The 19947-nt window shown below is 35.9% G+C and overlaps 1 protein-coding gene across 2 annotated transcripts in view; it reads left to right on the top strand.

The window, feature by feature from the left end:
* The first annotated feature begins 379 nt into the window (after positions 1-379).
* Positions 380-19947, top strand: part of RPRD1A (regulation of nuclear pre-mRNA domain containing 1A) — a 59423-nt gene continuing 39855 nt past the window's right edge. For both annotated transcript variants that reach the window (XM_081263264.1, XM_081263265.1), the window contains exon 1: positions 380-700. In XM_081263264.1, the coding sequence (XP_081119390.1) occupies positions 550-700 (151 nt within the window). In that variant the 5' untranslated portion in view covers positions 380-549. The remainder of the gene's footprint in view (positions 701-19947) is intronic.

The raw sequence follows: 19947 nt of genomic DNA, 5'->3' as shown, positions 1-19947 counted from the left end.
TTTTAAGAGAGGATCTCCCAAAGAAGCATAGACTAGTCTTGAGTTTGCGATGCTCCTGCCTCAGCCTCCTGAATAGCTGAGATAATGGCGTAGTTATCAAAGTAAGAATCATGTAAATAGACTTCCAAGGTGGCTGTACCGATTTAAATCAATGTGCTCACCAGTGTAATTATCTGTAATAACTGCTTATTTTGCAGAGACAGTATTCCCCAAAAGGATTGTAGGCCCCAAAACATAAGCCATGTCTCCAGTCCTGTCCCCGCCCACTTCCCAGGCACTAGCTTAGGCCCTACCCGTTCAGCCCGGTGGTCCCGCCTCTGGGCGGCACCTCCTTTCCCAGGGCTAGTAGCGGGAGGGGCGTGGCCGGCCGTGACGTCACTGCCGGCCGGACGCCATCTTGCTGGTTTGCGGAGGGACTTGGATGTAGCGGCGTCGGTGGTGAGGGCGTGGGGAAGGGTGGGGTGAGGGGGCGAGGCCGCGACGAGCGCGGCGAAACTCTCCTCCCCTTGGCCCCACCGCGTGGGACGGCGTGAACGCGGTTTTGGAGGGATGTCCGCCTTCTCTGAGGCGGCGCTGGAGAAGAAGCTGTCGGAGTTGAGCAACTCGCAGCAGAGCGTGCAGACCTTGTCCCTGTGGCTCATCCACCACCGCAAGCACTCGCGGCCCATCGTCACCGTGTGGGAGCGGGAGCTGCGGAAAGGTGAGTCTCCTGCGCCTCTTGGCTTCCCTGGCGCTCCGGGGATCCCCTATCCGCCTTCCCCGGTGCCCGGCTCCCAAGAGGGCCCCTAGTCGGGCCCCGCCGACTCCGACGTCGGGAGATCTGTCTTCGTGCCCTCGCGCGGCGGTCCGCGAGCTTGTAGGTGCAGCGTGCATCGCGCTTCCTGCAAAGTCCGCGCTTAGTACCTATTTATTGAATAAAGAAGGGAATGATACTTTTAAAAAATTCGACTAATTTAATGCAGGTACAGCAGTAGGGGCTCGAGACTCTGCACCCAGCTGGGGCCAGAAACTCAGGCAGTCGGTATTCCTTTTTTTTTTTTTTTCTCCCCTGAAGTTATAATATAGGATGGGGAGGGAAATGGAAAGGAAAATATTGGTGTGAGCTTGGGAGTTGGTTCCATAATTTCTAGAACCCAAGTCTTGTAAAATTAATAGATCAATTTTAGAACTGGGAGTCTAAAATAAGAAGACGCGTGATGCAGTAAAAAGAACCCTGACTTTGTAGATTTTTTTAGAGGATATGGGTTGTAAATTTATTTTAACCTCTGTTATTGTAGATAATTCATCTGAAAGTGAAAAAGTTAGAGCTAATGATCTAAAGGCTGTTTTTGCTTTATGAGTATATGCTTCTAGTGCAGTGTCTTTGTTTTGTAGAATATTTGACAGTGTTCTTGTAAACGTAGTAAACTTTTTTGAGCAGATGTCTTGCTGAAATATCCAAAATCATTTCACTTATGCAGAGCATCTTTGTGAAAAACAGTTTATGTTAGTGCCAACGGAAAAGAAAAAATTCCACTTTTCCACTTGCTTAGTCTGAGTTTGTATCTTTATTCTTAATTCATTGGGTTGAGTGGGCACTTTTCTTTATTGTTTCAGACATCCTGATGGACATGATGATTATTAAAATGTGAAGAGTCTTAACAAACATTAATCAAAATAGATGCTTACTAACTGACTCATATGAAAGCTAAAATATGGTGGTGACTGTGTAGAATGGAGACCGCCTGTGCTTGTCTTGTATATTGCTGTGGTTAAGGAAATGTCATCCCTTAGAAGAAATTTGAGTTGCAGCCCTGTTTTTCAGTTTATGTAGACATGTATGTGTATTGACTTTGAAGGAGGAATTCACCTATGAGTGGACAAAAACGTTTGCAAAACACTGATATAAAGGTCTTCAAAGTAACTGTGAACTTGAGAAGTCAGGAATTGACTTTGTTTCTGCACTATTAGGTTTCAAAATCAGCACCTGGTTTATCCTTTTGGGGGCTGGGGGAGAGTATGTAGAAACACCTACAACCAATAAAGTATTAATACCCAGACTACCTTAAGAACTGTTAAAAATTAATAGAAAAATGACAGTACTGTTTTTAAACTTTTCAGGAGGAAATCTGAATGCCAACAAATGATACTTAGTAATGAGGGAAAAATAAACCAGCAAGGTATCATTTTATGTTCATCAGTTTGGCAAAATTAAAATGAATGACAGTATCAAGAACTGCTGAGGATGAAAAGAAACAGTAACTCTTTTTTTTTTTTTTTTTTTTTGGTACTAGACATTGAACCAAGAGTTGCTTTACCATTGAGCCACATCCCAGTCCTTTTAATTTTGAGACAGGACCTCACTTTTAGTTGTGGAGGCTGGCCCCAAACATGAACATCAGATCCTCCTGTCTTAGCCTCTTAGGTTGCTGGGATTACAGTTGTGGGCCGCCGCACCCAGTGAGAAACAGTAACGCTTAACACTGCTTGGTGGAAATGTAAAAAGGTAAAATCATTCTGGAGGTCAATTTAATAACCTTTAATGAAATTGAAGGTATATACCCTTTAACTTAGCAGTTCTCCTTCTAGGAATATATCCTAGAAATGAGTACATGCTACAGAATTGTTTTATTGCAGCGTTGTAACAAAAATGGAAACAATTTGAACATTCCATTAAAGAATGAGCAACCATATTTTTATATTCATATAGTATAATGCTGTCCAACAGTTTTCATAAATGAACTAGAGCTACATGAAAGAACATGACTGAATTAAGAAACAACAAACAAAATCTTGAGCTAAGAAAACATTAGGTATAGACCAGTATGCCATTTGGTAAAGTTTAGAAACATTTAAGAATGATACTCTTTTTTGTTTACATATAGCTGTAGATATAGTTAAATCATGAATAGCAGTGTTTAACACTACATTCCAAGATAGTAATTGTCATAGGAAGAGAGGAAATGCAATGGGATTTGTGCTATCTAATGTTTGTTTTAAAACAAGCCCATCACAGTATTGCATCTTCCAGTTACTTGGGAGATTGAGAAAAGAGAATCACGAGTTCAAGGCTAATCTGGGCAACTAAAGACCCTGTCTCAAAATAAAAATAAAAAGGATTGTATCTGTAAACTTTGAAAAGTCAAGAATTTGCATTGTATTGGGACTGGGGATATAGCTCAGTTGGTAGAGTGCTTGTCTTGCATGCACAAAGCCCTGGGTTCAATCCCCAGCACCACAAAAAAAAAAAAAAAAAAAAAAAAAAGAAAAGAAAAAGAATTTACATTGTAGTGATAGTGTGCTTACCTAATATGTGAAGTCCTGGATTCAATTCCAATACCACAGAACGTTTTAAAAAGGTACAAATATGTGAAAATGATAAAATGTGCTGTTAACTGAGTTTAAGGATGTTTCCATTTTTTTAAAAAAAATCCTTCATAATTAGGAAAAAAAAAGGCATATCAATAGATGCTTTAGGAAGAGCGATGATGGTGAATGTAGTGGTGGTGGTGGTGGTGTACATACTGCTGCTGCAATTCTTATATTGGTCTGAATTAGCCTACCAAGAGTTTCCTTTCCTTGACAGTGACTACCTTTGCAGGGTACTTTTTGTGTCCTCTCACCTCCTTGCAGTTTTGTTTTTCAATTTCAACATCCTAGTCTCATGTAGCACAATGATAATGGCAATCACATACTGATTGTGGACTTGGAAACTACCACTTTATATTATGTTGTAGACTGGGGGTGTGTGTCATGTTGCCTATGAAGTAAGGTAGTGGGCTTTTTGTGTTGTTTTCTTATTTCAATTTTTAGCTTTCTTAGCCCCAGCAGACTACTTTTGTTGAAAGTTTTTGGGTATTTGTTGAATTCATATTCACTAATAAGGTTATAGGTTAGATGCTGATTTATATGTACTGTACATATCTAAAAAATTTTTTTTGTAGTTGTAGATAAACAAAATGCCTTTATTTTATTTGTTTCATTTCTATGTGGTTCTAAGGATTGAACCCAGTGCCTCACACATGGGAGGCAAGTGCTCTGCCACCGAGCTACTGACCCAGCCCTGTACTGTGTGTGTGTGTATTTATTTATTTAATAAAATATTTGTTTTTTAGTTGTAGCTGGACACAATATTTTATTTATTCATTTTTATGTGGTGCTGAGGATTGAACCTTGGACTTCACAAGTCCTAGGCAAGCGCTCTACCGATGAGCCATAATCCCAGCCCCAATACCTTTGTTTTATTTATTTATTTTTCTGTGGTACTAAAGATCCAACACAGGGCATCCCACATGCTAGGCAAGCACTCTACCTCTGTACTGTATATTTTTAACTGCTTTATTTTATTTGGTTTTAGAAAGTAGAAAGTTAAAGAATATTTGTCAGTTGCTTTAAAAACATATAGCAATATAAATCATTGAAATGGAGATTCTGAATTGATAATTCCATGGCTTCTATACTGTCTGATACTGTTACTTCTTTCTCTTTTAGAGTTAGAATTGAACAAGTAGACAATGTTTATATTTTCTTTCTAAGTTTTTATACTTAAAAGGATTTTATGTTTTCAAGCTGACTTTATAAACTTAATCATATTTTCTGCATCTTTGAAGATAATTGTCAAATTATATTTTGGTTTGTATTTTTTTTTTTACTTTCTTTTTAAAGGTTTTTCACATTCCCTTCCAATAATTAGATTTGTAGTATAAAGTGATTTTTGTAACATTTTGATGGCAGGTATAAATTATCAGCCAGTAGGCTGATTAAAAAACAAATTATTATAAAAGATGTCAAACAGGTATAAATTCCCATTGTAGTCATTGCCTAGCTTTCACGATTTTAACCTTTAACATCTGAAAAAATTTAGTTTTTAAAAATATTATCAGATATTCAAAAAGCATTTTTTTCCTTATTATCTTATTCTTTTTCTTTTTTTTTTTTTAGCCATTTGTTTGATTCAGGATCCAAATAGCTTCCTTATTGCAATTTATTTCCATATTCCTTAAATCTATTTACATTTATGGTTTCTCCTTTTCATTTTAAATTTATTCATTGAAAAAAGATCAAATTGGTTATCTCATAGAAATTTCCAGTCTAGACTAGGAATTTCTGAGGCTTTCTGGTTTGAGGATTCCTTTACTTTTAAAAATTGTTATGAAGTTAGGCATGGTGATACACACTTGTAATCTAAGCTACTGGAGAGGCTGAGGTAGGATCACAAGTTTAAGGTGAGCCTGGGCAATTTACGGGGATCCTGCCTCAAAATAAAGAAGGGCTAGGACTGTAGCTCAGTGATAAAATGCTTGCCTAGCATGCATGAGAACCTGGATTCATTTCCCAGCACTGGGAGAAAAAAAAATATTGAGCACTTCGTCTTTTTTTTTTTTTTAATGTGAATTAAATCTATTGGTAATTGCTATTTTAGAAATTAAAACATTTAAAATAGTTACTAATTATTTAACTTATTAAAAATGACAATACTAAATTTATCAGGTTAACAAAATAACATTATGAATGAAAAATAATTATATTTTCTAAAAAAAAAAATTAGAGAGTGGTTACAAATCTTTTTTGTGTTTATGGTGTTGGTCCAGGGCCTCCTGCATGGTAAGCATGCACTTTACCACTGAGCTATACTTAGATCCTGCAAATCTCTATAATGTCTTAATGGAAAGCACTTGGATTCTCAAGTTTGTTTCTGAATTCAGTCTTGCTGTATCACACATCACATGATCTTTGAAAAACACCACTGCGTGTGTATGAGAGTACAAGAGTTAAAAAAGACAAATGGTAACTTAGCATAATTGTGAAATGGTCTTGAGGACCCTCAGAGATCCACAGACTATTTGTTGAGAACTAGATCATTTCCTGTGAATTGGTGGTAAGATCAAGAACCTAGAATATTTTGCTTTGCCTTGAGCAGCCATGTTCCCTTTAAACTATTGATTCCCCTGAAAACTTAGTGAATTTATCAAATTTTCCTTGACCTAAAAAAAGTAATTTTATTTAACTTTTCTTTCCTATAACATAAATTTAAAATAATATGAGTTGATGTTATTTTGCTATTGGTTAAGCAAATTACCTTGAATTTCTAATAAAAATAAGGGTGTATTTGTGCATGAAACAAACATAATGTGGCTGTTTAATTTTATAGGTTTTTTTTTTTAAACAAATTTTTTGTTGAAATGGACAACTAGACCTCTCCTGTTGTTTTTCTTTATTCAGAAAACAATTATTGAACTCCTTCCTCTGTCGTGGACTAATAATGATTCAGCAGATAAAACAGACATAGCTATCATCCTGGAGCTTACATACCAACCAGGGAAGTAGACCATTAAATAAGTTAACAGTACAGAAATACAAAGGAGAAATATAATTGGACATTTAGTTTAGTTTAGAGAATCTCGGAAGGCTTCTTTTTTTTTTTTTTTTTTTAAGAGAGAGTGAGAGAGGGGAGGGAGAGAGAGAATGAGAGAATTTTTTTAATATTTATTTATTTATTTATTTTTTATAAAGAGAGTGAGAGAGGAGAGAGATTTTTTTTTAATATTTATTTTTTTTTTAGTTCTCGGCGGACACAACATCTTTGTTGGTACGTGGTGCTGAGGATCGAACCCGGGCCGCACGCACACCAGGCGAGCGCGCTACCGCTTAAGCCACATCCCCAGCCCAGAAGGCTTCTTTTATTTAATTTTGAACTATGAGTAGAATTTGCTAGGAGCTACACAAAGAATGCAGTGTTTCCTGTTGCTTTAATCATTTGAATATAGATTTAGTTAGAACATTTGACATTTTATGTAGAACATTTCAGTTCAGAAATCCTTTTTGTAGCAAGGTTGGGTAATATGAATTTTAGATAAGCCTTTAGTTTTTAATGTATGGAAAGACTTAAAATGGTTTAGGATACATTTTAATCTGTTTGTAAGAATGTATTAAGGGGATTATAATGATGAATTAGACTTTTGGGGTCATTTTTTGTTTGTTTTTGGTACTGGGGGTTGAACTCAGGGGCATTCTACCACTGAGCATCATCCTCAGTTCTTTTTCTTTTTCTTTTTTTCTTTTTTGGAAGTTGTAGATGGATAGCATGCCTTTATTTGGTGCTGAGGATCGAACCCAATGCTTCACACGTGTGAGAGGCAAGTGCTCTGCCACTGAGCTATAGCCCCACCCCCTCTTTTTATTTTTAAGTTGTTTAGGGCTTGCTGAATTGCTGGGCTGGCTTTGAACTTCTGTCTCCTGAGCCACTGGGATTACAGGCTTGTGCCCCTGCACCTTGGGTTTTGGGTTGTGGGATGATTCAGGGCTATCAGGTGCCCGTTAGTCTTATTTTCTCTCTTAAAGCTTCTCTTTAGTTCTTTCCATCTATAATAATTGAGAAATTGAAAAAAAATTATTATGATATTGTAAATGCTTGGATTTTTCAGGTATAGTTTTTAAACTGTACTCATGTTTGGATAGGTAATAATGTGCACATAATAGAGAAATTCAAAAGACAAAACAGGGTGGGGCGGCACATCATATATAATCCTAGCTACTTGGGAGGCTGAGGCAGGGGGATCTCATGTTCAAGACCAAACTGGGCAACATAACAAGAACTTGTCAAAAACTTAGAAATAAGAAAGCAACTAGGGATGTAACTCCTTGATAAAATGCCTGCCTAGCATGTGTGAGGTCCCTGGGTTTGACCCCCAGAAAGAGGAAGGGGATAGGGGAAGGAGAGGAAGAGGGAGAGGGAATTTTGTTGCAATTTTTTTTCAATGTTTTTCTTTCTTGTAGAGTATTACAGATTTCCTTATTCTTTGCATTTTCTCTTTAATATGTCTTTTGAATTGTTACATATTTACAGCATACCTATAAGTGTTGCCTCATTTAAAAAATGATTGCATTGTATTCCATCTTATGGATGCATCAAAATTCATATCACCATTCTATTGATGCACATTTAGGATATATCAGTTTTTGCTATTATGATTTATAAATATGGTACTAAATATTCTAGTGTTTTCTTAATGGTTTCAGCTGGTGATTTAAGAGACCTTAGTAGAAATGATAGGCATTAGTGTATCATATCATTCTTTTTTTTTTTTTTTTTTTTAAGAGAGAGAGAGAGAGAATTATAATATTTATTTTTTAGTTTTCGGTGGACACAACATCTTTGTTTATATGTGGTGCTGAGGATCGAACCTGGGCCGCACTCATGCCAGGTGAGCGCCCTACCGCTTGGGCCACATCCTCAGCCCAATATCACATCATTCTTTAAAAGTTCATTTTTATTTCTATCCTTTTGAAATGCCTTATCATACATTAATTTTTCATATATATATAAGTATTTTCTATACTGTTATTCTGTGTGTATGTGTACTTATGTCCTACTATAATACTCTATTCTTTTCTTTATTTAAAAAAATGTTTTGTAGTTGTAGATGGATGCAATGCCTTTATTTAATTTGTTTATTCTTATGTGGTACCAAGGATCGAACCTAGTGCCTCATGCATGCTAGGCAAGAGCTCTGCCACTGAGCTACAGCTTCAGCGTATACTCTATTATTTTCATGTGTGAAAGATTATTGCCCCCCTCCATAGTTCTTTTTCAGAGTTTCATTGAGTATTCTTTTGTTTTTCTGTATAAACTCTAGAATCAACTTGTCATTTACAAGAAAAACATTTTGTTATTTTGCAACATATATATATGATTGATTGTTTAAAGAGAATTCACATCTTTATGATGAAAAATCTTAGGAAACTGGGCAATCTTATTTTAAATGTGTCTTTATTGTATTGTTTAAATGGAAGTGGTTCTCAAACTTGTTCAGGTATCCTTTTCTTGATGCTTTTATAAAGATCTGTAAATAATATCATGGAATGCACATTTAAGTTTTAAATAATTGCCCAACTTTGTGTTATATGTATCTGTTTTGTTAGTTTTTTCACCACTGTGACCAAGAAACCTGACAAGCACAAATTTTGAGGCTGGAAAGTTTATTTGGTGCTCATGATTTCAGAGGTCTTAATCCATAGATGGTCAACTCCATAGCTCTAGTTCCAAGGTGAGGCAGAGCATTGTGGTGAAGGGGTGGGGCAGAGGAAAGTAGCCCAGGACACTGACAGTCAGGAAGCAGAGAGCTCTTCACTGGCAAGGACAAAATATAAGCCCCAGAGGCATGCCCTTAGTGATCTGTTTCTCCTAACCACAACCTACCTGCCTTCAGTCACTACCCAGTTAATCCATTCTGGTGAATCAATATACTGATTAGATTAAGGCTCTCATGATCCAGTCATTTTACCTCAGAGTGTTCTTTATTGTCTCACTAATGAGCCTTTGGGGGCACCTCCTAGCTAAACCATGATAGTATCTTATTTGATTGTAGTGCAGGCTAATAGATGAAAGTGTTATGGGATTCCAAAGACTTAAAATCGAAGAAAATGATTTTTTTTTTTGGTAAGTTAGAAAAGTAATATGAGTAGGTCGATATTTGTGACAGCATATTTTGGTTCAATTCAAGGCACATTATTTGTTTTTCAAAGCATAGGCTTATAAAAACCTTAGACATTCATTCATTCATTCATTCATTACATACATGACAATAGTGGAATGCATTCCACTCATTTATTACCCATTTACAGCGCATTTTTTGTAACTCTGTATATAAAGTATGTTCATGCCAAATTATGCCATTATACATGTACTCTCTTTTTTTGCATTACAATTCTTAATACACATATATACCACAATTTATCATATATCTGTTTGTATATAAGATATGTTGACATCAAATTCAAATCTTCATACATGTATTTTAAAAACCTTAGACATTTAATCCCGAAAGTTGTCTGCTTCTCTTTATCATTTGCTCAAATCATAAGGTACACTGTTTTCTATTTTATAGATTATTCTTTAAAACAAATTACATTTGTTTGGGTAGCCAAGGATTCTATTTTTGCCAAACCAGCAGGAAATGTAGTTTTCTTAGTAGAGTGTTATGAAGTACTATAAAACTTGTAATGGTTAATATGTGGCATCTTGACTGGGCAACAAGGTACCCAGACATTTGGTTAGATATTTTGGATGTGTCTGAAGATATTTCTGGATGAAATTTCACATTTGAATTGTAGATTGCCTCCATAATGTAAGTGGGCTTATCCAGTCAATTGAAGACCTGAATAGAACACAAAGATTCACTCTCTAATGTATAAGAGAAAACTCATGCCCAACTGGCTTGAAGCCAGGGCTTTGTTTTGTTCCTGCCTTTGGACTTGATCTGAAATATTAACTGCTCACCTGGGGTCCCCAGATTGCAGCTTTCAGACTGGTAGTATACTGCTGACACTTCTGGTTCTCAAGTCTTTGGGGTTGGACTAGACCTACACTGTTGGCTCTCTTGGGTCTCTAATTTGTCAACTGCAGATCTTGGGATTCGTCTCCATAGTTCCATGAACCAATTCAGAAATTCAGTCTCCATAGTTCCATGAACCAATTCAGTAAATCTATGGCTCTGTACAGACATCATATTGGCTCTGTTTCAATGGAAAACCCTGAGTAAAATCTGAATAAAAGTAACCTGAGCTCTTAACATTTACTAACATTTAGTCAGTAAATCAAATGTGTTTATAAGTTTAGATGTCATTATTTCTATTTTATACCATCAGTTTGTTGACGACTTAATGATTCTTTTCTCTGTTATGGACCTGAATGTCCACTAAAAAACAGATGAATGGATAAACAAAGGTGGTATATCCATACAGTGAAATATTATTCAGCCCAAAAAGGAACAAAGTACTGATACATGCTGCAGTGTGGATGAACCTTAAAAACATGCAAAGCAAAAGAATGTAGACACAAAAGATCACGTTGTATGATTCCATTATATGAAATAACTAGAATAGATAGACAAGTGGGGGAGTTAGTTAATGGATGTCATGTGATCTTTGGAGGTGCTGCACATGTACCAGAACTAGATAGAGGTGATGGTTATACAACCTTACAAATATCCACTAAATGCCCCTGAATTGTATACTTTAAAGTTTAATTTTATGTTATGTGAGTTTCAACTCAATATCAAGAATGATATAAAAAATCTTGCACTTTAATGTATCTGTGTGCTTTTATGTACTCCTCCGATTTCTTGTTTCTTTTCTGTCCCCTAGTCTCCAGGCTGTAGTGACAACTCCTCTGCAATTTTGCATTCTCTCTTGGGAAGAATTGTTTACCCATCCATGGTCCCTAGTTCTGTTTTTTGAAGAGGGGTTCTTTTTAAAATTCTACTTAACAACCAAAATTTATAAAAGCCTAATTTGAATTGATATCAATTTATTTTTAATACCATACAAAAACTCGTGTTCCTGAATGGCTTTGTCCCTCCTTTACGTTATTGTTGCAAATTACTTTTTTTTCCCCTAGTTGTCAATAGACCTTTAATTTATTTATTTATATGCGGGGCTGAGACCCAAACCAAGGACCTCACACATGCTAGGCAAGCACTCTGTCACTGAGCCACAATTCCAGCCCCTACATCTTTTTATGTTGTATTTAATCAATAAACTTGTAAATTGCTTTATGCATTTGGTTTTTAAATCATATACAAAATGAGGTTTTATAAACCAGAAACACAATAATGTTGACTTTTATATGATACTCATTATTTCTTACTACTATAAATTACCATCTAGTGTTTTTTCCATCTTAGCCTCTAAACCTTTAAGCATTTCTTGTAAATCAGGTCTGCTAGTGATGAATTTACTAAAATATTTGTCTCTCTTGAAATATTTTATTTCAGATTTGAAGGGTAGTTTTTGCCAGATATGAAATTCTTTGTTTACAGTTTGTTTTGTTTTTCCTTTCAGTATTCTAAATATGCTCTCACTGTTTTTTAGGTGCTGTAGTTTTTGAGAAATGGCTTTTAATTTTATCAATGCTCTCTTGTATCTGGCAATCTCTTCTTTCTTACTATTTTTAAGATTTTCTGTGTCTTTGTTTTGATAGTTTGATTATAGTGTGTCTCACTGTGCAGCTGGGTCTGGTGGTGCATGTATGCCTGTAATCCCAGTGATTTAGGAGTCTGAGGCAGGATTGCCAGGTTCAAGGCAACTTAGTGAGACCTCCATTCCAAAATACAAAATAAAAAGGGCTGGGGATGTATTCAGTTGTAGAGTGCCCCTTGGTTCAATCTCCAGTATAGGAGAGATAGGGGAAGTGATCCAGTGTGGGACTTTTTGAGTTTATCCTGTTTTGAGTCATTTATCATCTTAGATTTGTAGACGGATGTCTTTCCTCAAGTTTTGGAGTTTTTAGCCATTACATTAGTCTCCTCTTGTCCTTTCCAAAACCTATATGGATGCCTGAAACTATGGATAATGCTAAAACCTATATATTCTATTTTTTCCTATATATAGTATATACAAATTTAACACTTTTTTTTTTTTTAATCTTAGCTAAGCACTTGTCATGCACTGGTGGAAATTTACAGTTTGAGGTCTGACAGCAAAACTTTGCATGAGTTTCTTTTTCCTTCTTCACTTTTTTTTTTTTTTTCTTTTTGGTGATGTTGGGGATTGAACCCAGGGCCTTGTGCATGCGAGGCAAACATTCTGCTGATTGAGCTAAATCCCCAGACCTCCTTCACAATTTAATGTGTGGAAGATTTGTTCTTATTGTCGATCTTAGCAACCACAGTATATGATTTTTTTTCTTTCCTTATTAAAAAAAAAAAAAGATCTCATATTCCCAGTTCTTTTACTTTGTTTCTTTTTTCTTTGCTTTCCCCTTGATTGTGTATTCTTTTAGAGTAAAGAATATATTTTCTGCTGCTTCTTATTTTTTTGGTACTAGGGATTTGAACCCAAGGGTGCATAACCACTGAGCCATATCCCTGGCCATTTTTATTTTTTATTTTTTTGAGATAGGGTCTTGCCAAGTTTCTTAAGGTCTCGGTAAGTTGCTGAGGTTGGCCTCAAATTTGCAATTGTCCTGCTTCAGCCTCCGGAGTGGCTGAGATACAGGAATGCACTACCATGCCCTTCTCCCTAGTTCTTTTTACTACTGTTATTAGAGAATTTATCACATTGTTTTTTAACGGTTCTGTGTTGAATTTATTACTGGAGGGCTAAATCTATTACTTTATTTTGTCAGATCCTTGCACACATAGATATTTGAATAAATATGTGTTAAATGAGTTAAGAGAATGAATATTGGAAAGTATGTGGAGTCTGAGGCTTGTGGAGTTGAAAGAAATTTTAGAATAATTTATTTTTTATTTAAAAACCTTTTAAAGTTTTTGATTTAGGAACTTCTGACTTCTTCTGTCAAATGGTAAAATCCAGTTATGAATGTTTTCTTCATTGATAAAGACCTGAAAATTTTCTAGCCTTTATAATATGTCATGTTATTCCACTCTTTTCATGCATAAGCATTCTTAGAGAGATGGCCTTTAAAATGTGGTCAGCAGAGCCCTGTGGATCACAAGACACTTTTAGGGATGTATAATAGGTCCACAAGGTCAAAATTATTTTCATAATATTACTGAGATTTTTCCCCATACATTGTGTTGACACATACCTTGATGATGCAGAAGCAAAGGTAGGTAAAAACCCAGTAGTCCTAATCATTGGTTAAGGCAAACATGCCAAACTGTACTAAGTAGTCATTGTAGTTTTCATTGTACTTTTAAAAAGGTTTTACTAAGCTCATTGAAGCAGCATAAATTACTAATTTTGTTTTATACTGGCCCTTGAGTATGTCTTATTTTTGGTTTGTTTGTTTTCCTTACAAGAAATACATAACAGATTTACCATTTTAGTCATTTCTTTCTTTCTTTGTTTTTTTGCAGTAAGTTCTGGGGTTTGAATTTGAACTTAGGGGCACTTTTACCACTGAGCTACATCCCTAGCCTTTTTTATTTTTTATTTTGAGATATTGAGTTGCAGAGGCTAGCTTTGAACTTGTGATAAGTGAAATTTTTATACATACACACAAACGCACACTCAGCCTTAAAAAGGAATTGCCAGGGGCTGGGGATGCGGTAGCTTGCTCGCCTCGCATGCGTGCGGCCCGGGTTCGATCCTCAACACCACATACCAACAAAGATGTTGTGTCCGCCGAGAACTAAAAATAAATATTGAAAATTTCTCTCTCTCTCTCTCTCCTCTCTCACTCTCTCTTAAAAAAAAAAAAAAAAAAAAGGAATTGCCATACTGTTTTCCATAGTGGCTGTGCCATTTTACAAGATTCAGTAAAGGGGGCTCCATCCTAATGACCTTACCTCTCAAAGACCTCATCTTTATATTCACCCTCTTGATATTTCACAGTGGGGATTACATTTTAACATGTGACACTTAAACCATATTCAAACTATAGAAATAGCCATCCTTAAAAAAAAAAAAAATCCTAATGGACATGAAGTGGTATCTGTTTCTAGTTTTAATTTGCATTTCCCTAATGACTAGTGATGTTGAACATTGTTTCATGTATTTATTGGCTATCTGTACATCTTTTTGGAGAAATGTCTATAGAAGTCCTTTGCCCGTTTTTGAATTTTTTGTTGAGTTGTAGTTTAAAAATATATTCTGGTTATTAATCTTTTAGGAGATATATCAGATGCAAATCATATATGGTTTTCTCTCATTCTATGGATTTTCTTTCTACTTGTTGATAATGTTTTCTTTCTTTTTTATCTTTCCTTTCTTTCTTTCCTTACTTTCCTTCTTTACCAGGGATCGAATTCAGGGGCACTCAACTACTGAACCATGTCCCCAGCCCAATTTTGTATTTTATTTAGAGACAGGGTTTCATTTAGTTGCTTAGCTCCTTGCTTTTGCTGAGGCTGGCTTTGAACTTGTTATCCTCCTGTCTCAGCCTCTTGAGCTGCTGGGATTACAGGCGTGCGCCACCATCTCCCACCATGCCCGGCTTAATAATGTTTTTGATATTAAAGCTTTTGATTTTTTCAAAGTCTGCTTTTATCTTTTTGTTATTATTGCCTGTGCTTTAGGTGGCCTAGCCAAGAAGTCATTAGCAGATCTAGTATCTTGAAACTTTTTTCTGTATATTTCCTATGGATCTTATCCTTTTAGCTCCAAATGGTCAGATCTTTGATCCATTATGAGTTATTTTTTGAATAGTGTAAAATTTAGGTTAAGGTTTATTTATTTATTTTTTATACGCTCATTTGCTCCAGCACCGTTTGTTGAAAAACTATTTTTCCCCCTTCATTGAATTGCTTTTGCACCTTTGTTAAAAACAGCCTGAACATTTTTGTGTAGTTTTCTTTCTAGATTCTCTGTTCTGTTATTGATTTATGTGTCTCTCCTGCCAATATCACACAGTCTTTATTACTATAGCTATAATAAGAAGTCCTGAAATCAGACAGATTTCTCTCACTGTGTTGTTTTTAAAATTTGTTTTAACTATTCTAGTTCCTTTCTGGGTGCAGTGGTGCACATCTGTAATCCCAGCAACTCCAGAGGCTGAGGCAGGAGGATAGCAAGTTCAGGGCCAACTTTAGCAACATAGGGAGACCCTATCTAAAAATACAGAATAAAAAAGGCTGGAGGTTGTGGCTCAGTGGTTAAGCATCTCTGGGTTCAATCCCTGGTTACACTCCCCCCCCCCCCCCCCCCGCAAACAAAAACAAATACAACAGTAAAAAAAAAACATGTTCTGGTTCCTTTGCCTTTGTATATTCATTATAGAGTAATCTTGTCTATATGTGTAAGAAAACATTCTACTGGGATTTTGGTAAGATTTACATTAATCCTATATATCATTTTAGTGAGAATTGATACCCTTACTATGTTGAGCCTTCATTTGGAACTCTTAGACTAGTACTTTTTACTAGTATTTTCTTTGCTGTTGTAGGATTCTTGCTTAGCAAGTTATATTACTATTTTTTGGTGGGGGGAGTGCTGGGGATTTTATTTAGGGGCACTGAACCACATCCCCAGCCTCATTTTTTAATTTTATTTAGAGACAGGATCTTACTGAGTTGCTTATAGCACCTCAGCCTTCCGAGTTGCTGGGACTTATAGGCATGTGCCACCTATACCTGGCTCGTATTACTATTTTTAATAAGTTTATTTTATTTTATTTTTTTAAAGAGAGAGAGAGAGAGAGAGAGAGAGAGAGAGAGAGAGAGAGAGAGAGAGAGAATGAGAATTTTAATATTTAGTTTTTAGTTTTTGGCGGACACAACATCTTTGTTTGTATGTGGTGCTGAGGATCGAACCCGGGCCGCACGCATGCCAAGCTACCGCTTGAGCCACATCCCCAGCCCTAATAAGTTTATTTTTAAATTAATTAATTTTTTTTGATGTTGGGGATTGAACTCAGGGGTGCTTAACTACTGAGCTATACCCCCAACCCTTTTTATTTTTTAATTTGAGACAAGATCTTGGTAAGTTGCTTAGGGTCTCGCTTAGTTGCTGAGCTTGGTCTCTAATTTGTGATCCTTCTGCCTTAGCCCCTTACAGGCGTATAGCAACCTCGCCCAGTTTTTTTTTTTTTTTTTTGCCAGAAGTGTAAAGCTAATTCTAGAGATCACTGGGAAAAGTAAACTTGGAAGAAGAGTCAAGATGATTTTGAAGAAAAACTATTAATGGAGGTAGTATGCCATTTTAGGGTTTAAAGCAGACTGTAAAGTCATTTTAATTATAATAGCATGATGTTGGTACAGAATTAGGAATATATATATATATACACACACACATATACACACATATATATGGAGCAGAATACAGTTTTGGAGGAGACTCATTTTATGTAATCCTATGACCTTTTTGTAATGCAATTTTACTTATCAGTTTTATGCGCTTTATCACTCTATGGTAAATTAGGCACTTCAAATCCATGGGAGAAGAAATAGAATATTAATAAGTTATTCTTAGATTCCTACATAATACTTTATATAAATTTGACTCTAGTTGAATTAGATACAACACTGAAAAATATCAATTGTGTAAGCATGAAGAAAAGCATGAAATATTATGTAATTACTTCTTTTCTCGGATTGTCAAATGATTTCCTAAATAAGATACAAGCCAGAATTTATGTAGGAAATAGATTCAGCTACATAAAATTATAACATTTCTGAATATGGAAGTCATAGGACTGTTGACTCACATTAAAGATTTAAAATGTTATCCTACAGAAGTTGTAGGACCTTTGACTCATGTTAAGGATATAAAATGTTACCTGAAGAATAATAGAAAAAATTTGAAAGATTTTAAGCAAGAAGAGATACAATGAGTCCTTAATATATAATCTTTTCCGAGGGATGGGTGCCTAAAATCTTGTTAATGTAGGCAGCAGTACAGGAGTACATTAGCTTTATCTATTTTTCACCCCAGCTCAGCTATTGCAAAGCAGCCAGCTGTGTCTGTTTGAACCCTTTGTCCTGTGTGGTACAGATGGAATTCATTCAGGAATCATCTGTTGATTATGTACTTTCTATGGCAAAGAAAATAAAGTCAGTCAAAGCAGTTTCTGCCTTCCAACCACCTCTCTAGCTATGACGATGAACATGTCTTCATAATGCCACAGGGCAGAAAGAAAAAGTCCTGAAATTGTTAGAACTTATAGGCTTGGAAACAGTTTGAGAGAATACACTCTCAGGATCCAAGTACTTTTCCACAGTGGAGATATTTATTTTCTCTTTCTTTTATTGTAGATGGACACAGTACCTTCATTTTATTTACACGTTTGGTTTTTTTTTTCTTAATATGGTGCTTAGGATTGAACCTGTGCCTCACATGTGCTAGGCAAGCACTCTACCACCGAACTACAACTGCAGTCTCCTGACCTTTCTTTTTTGCCTCAGAAAGTACTCATTTCTACCAAGGTCTTCGGAAGCTGAGGCAAGAGGATCACAAATTCAAAGCCAGTGTCAGCATCTTAGCAAGGCCCTATGCAATTTAGCAAGTCCCTCTCTCAAGAAATAACAACTGCTGGGGATGTGGCTCAGTGGTTAAACTCCTCTGGGTTCAATCCCTAGTACCAAAAAGAAAAAGTATTCAAGAAATAAAAATTTCATATTTATGAAAATTTATTTTAACTTTCAGTTTGTTACAGTACAATTCTATGAATTCTTAAATATTAAGTTATCTCTTAAGGGTTAAAGGACCGAATTAGATCTATCTCCAGGTTTTCCTGAACTAAAGAATCAGGGTTTACTTGGGAGAGAATCTAGTAAATTGAAGGTAGGCTGTGTAACTGACTCCTTCCTTGGTCTCAAAAGAGAGAACTGGGGATTATTAAGAAAAAAATAATTTTAAAAAATTGTTAAAAATGGAAATGGTAGAGGTGGGAGATTATCCAGAGTTTGGAACAGGCTTTTAAAATTAATTTATTTTTATTAATTGTTCAGTACATTGAAGATTTTGCACAAAACCTTTGTTCATGTCTCACTTGAATTTCACTCAGCTTTTGTGGCAGCATTCTACATTAAGCTCTAATATGCAAATCTTTTTTTCCCACCTAAAATTGAGTAACATCTCTGATTCATTCTGAATGAGAACTAGAATGGAGGTGCAAAAAAACGAGAAATTGCAATTCAAGATTTTGTAGAATAGAAATTTGCTGTCAGTGAATAGAACTTTTCTTTTCCATAAGTTCCACTTTCTTACACAGCAATCCTTAACAAGTGATTAGATATGGGCAAGGAGGGACTATATAGGAATATAAAAGGCAAATTTTCTGTTATTACAACTCTACTTTTGAATTCTCTCTTTCCTGGTCTTCCTCAGTATTCAGACTTACCTTCTTGAGCTTTCCTAATGTACCTGAAGGTGTCCCGTCTGCATCCCCCCTTCCTCCTGCAAACTTCTAAAATTTCAGCACTTTGCTTTTTGTTTACAAAATGAAATTTAGCCTTATTAATTTGGTATTTCATTTAAAATCCTCAGTTTTTTTTTCCTAGCTTCATACTCCATTACCCTCATACATAATGAACAAGTGTACTGATAGGATCATGTACCAGAGCTTCTGCCTTGAATAATTCTTTTGTGAACATCCTGTTGCATTTTTACACTTAGAGCTTAAAAAGACTTTTGTGAACCTGTCTTTCTTTTATACTTAGTACCTGATGCAGTGTTGGTGAATATGGTATATATTAAATAATTATCTGGTGAGTGAATATGTGGCATGAAATCTTGATCATTCATAAATATCCTTTGGTTAAATGTGTTTATGGTTCCACCCAACTCAGAGAATATGATTAAATTATGCTTAACATTTGAGCATTTGATATGTATTGTTTTAGTCAGCTTTTTTGTCTCTGTGATCAAAATATCCAAGAAAAGCTTAGAGGAGGAAAAGTTTACTTGGAGCTCACAGTTTCAGAGTCCTTAGACCTTCATCTCCATTGCTTTGGACCCAGGTTGAGGCAGCATGGCGTTGAAGATGGGCCCAGAAGAGGAAAGATGCTTAGCTCATGGTGGGTTTGGGAAGCAGAGTGGGGTGGAGGGGCTACAGGAAGAACAATTTTTTCAAGACCTGTGCGCAGTGACCCACCACCTCCGACCATGTTCTACCTGCCTATAGTTACCACCCAGTCAGTCCATTCACACTAGAATGGACTGATTAGGTACCTCTCACAGTCTAATCATTTTCACCTCTGTACATTCTTGCATTGTCTCACACATGAACTTCTGGGGAATACCTCATATCTAAGCCATACTGTGTACCTACTGTGACTTCATTCTTGTCTATAGTAATTCTGTGTGCCAGGAAAATAAATGAGGCTGTTCATACAGTAGGTAAGTGCCTTATTTTGCCACCAAGTTATCACCCCCAAGTCCTAACAGTTGTTAGTAAAACCTCATAATGGATTTTTGTTTTAAGATAATGACTTTTCTCCTGATTTTCTTCTGTAAGACTTGTAGTAATACTGATTCCTTCCAGTGGTTATGTGTGTGTGTGTGTGTGTGTGTGTGTGTGTGTGTGTGTGTATTTGCTTCCATTTCTTGCTGTTTTCTGTGTAG

Source organism: Spermophilus citellus, assembly GCF_964194105.1.
Source record: "Spermophilus citellus genome assembly, chromosome: 12".
NCBI lineage: Eukaryota > Metazoa > Chordata > Mammalia > Rodentia > Sciuridae > Spermophilus > Spermophilus citellus.
The sequence above is the reverse complement of the archived record's forward strand: the minus strand, read 5'-3'. Positions and strand labels throughout refer to the sequence as shown.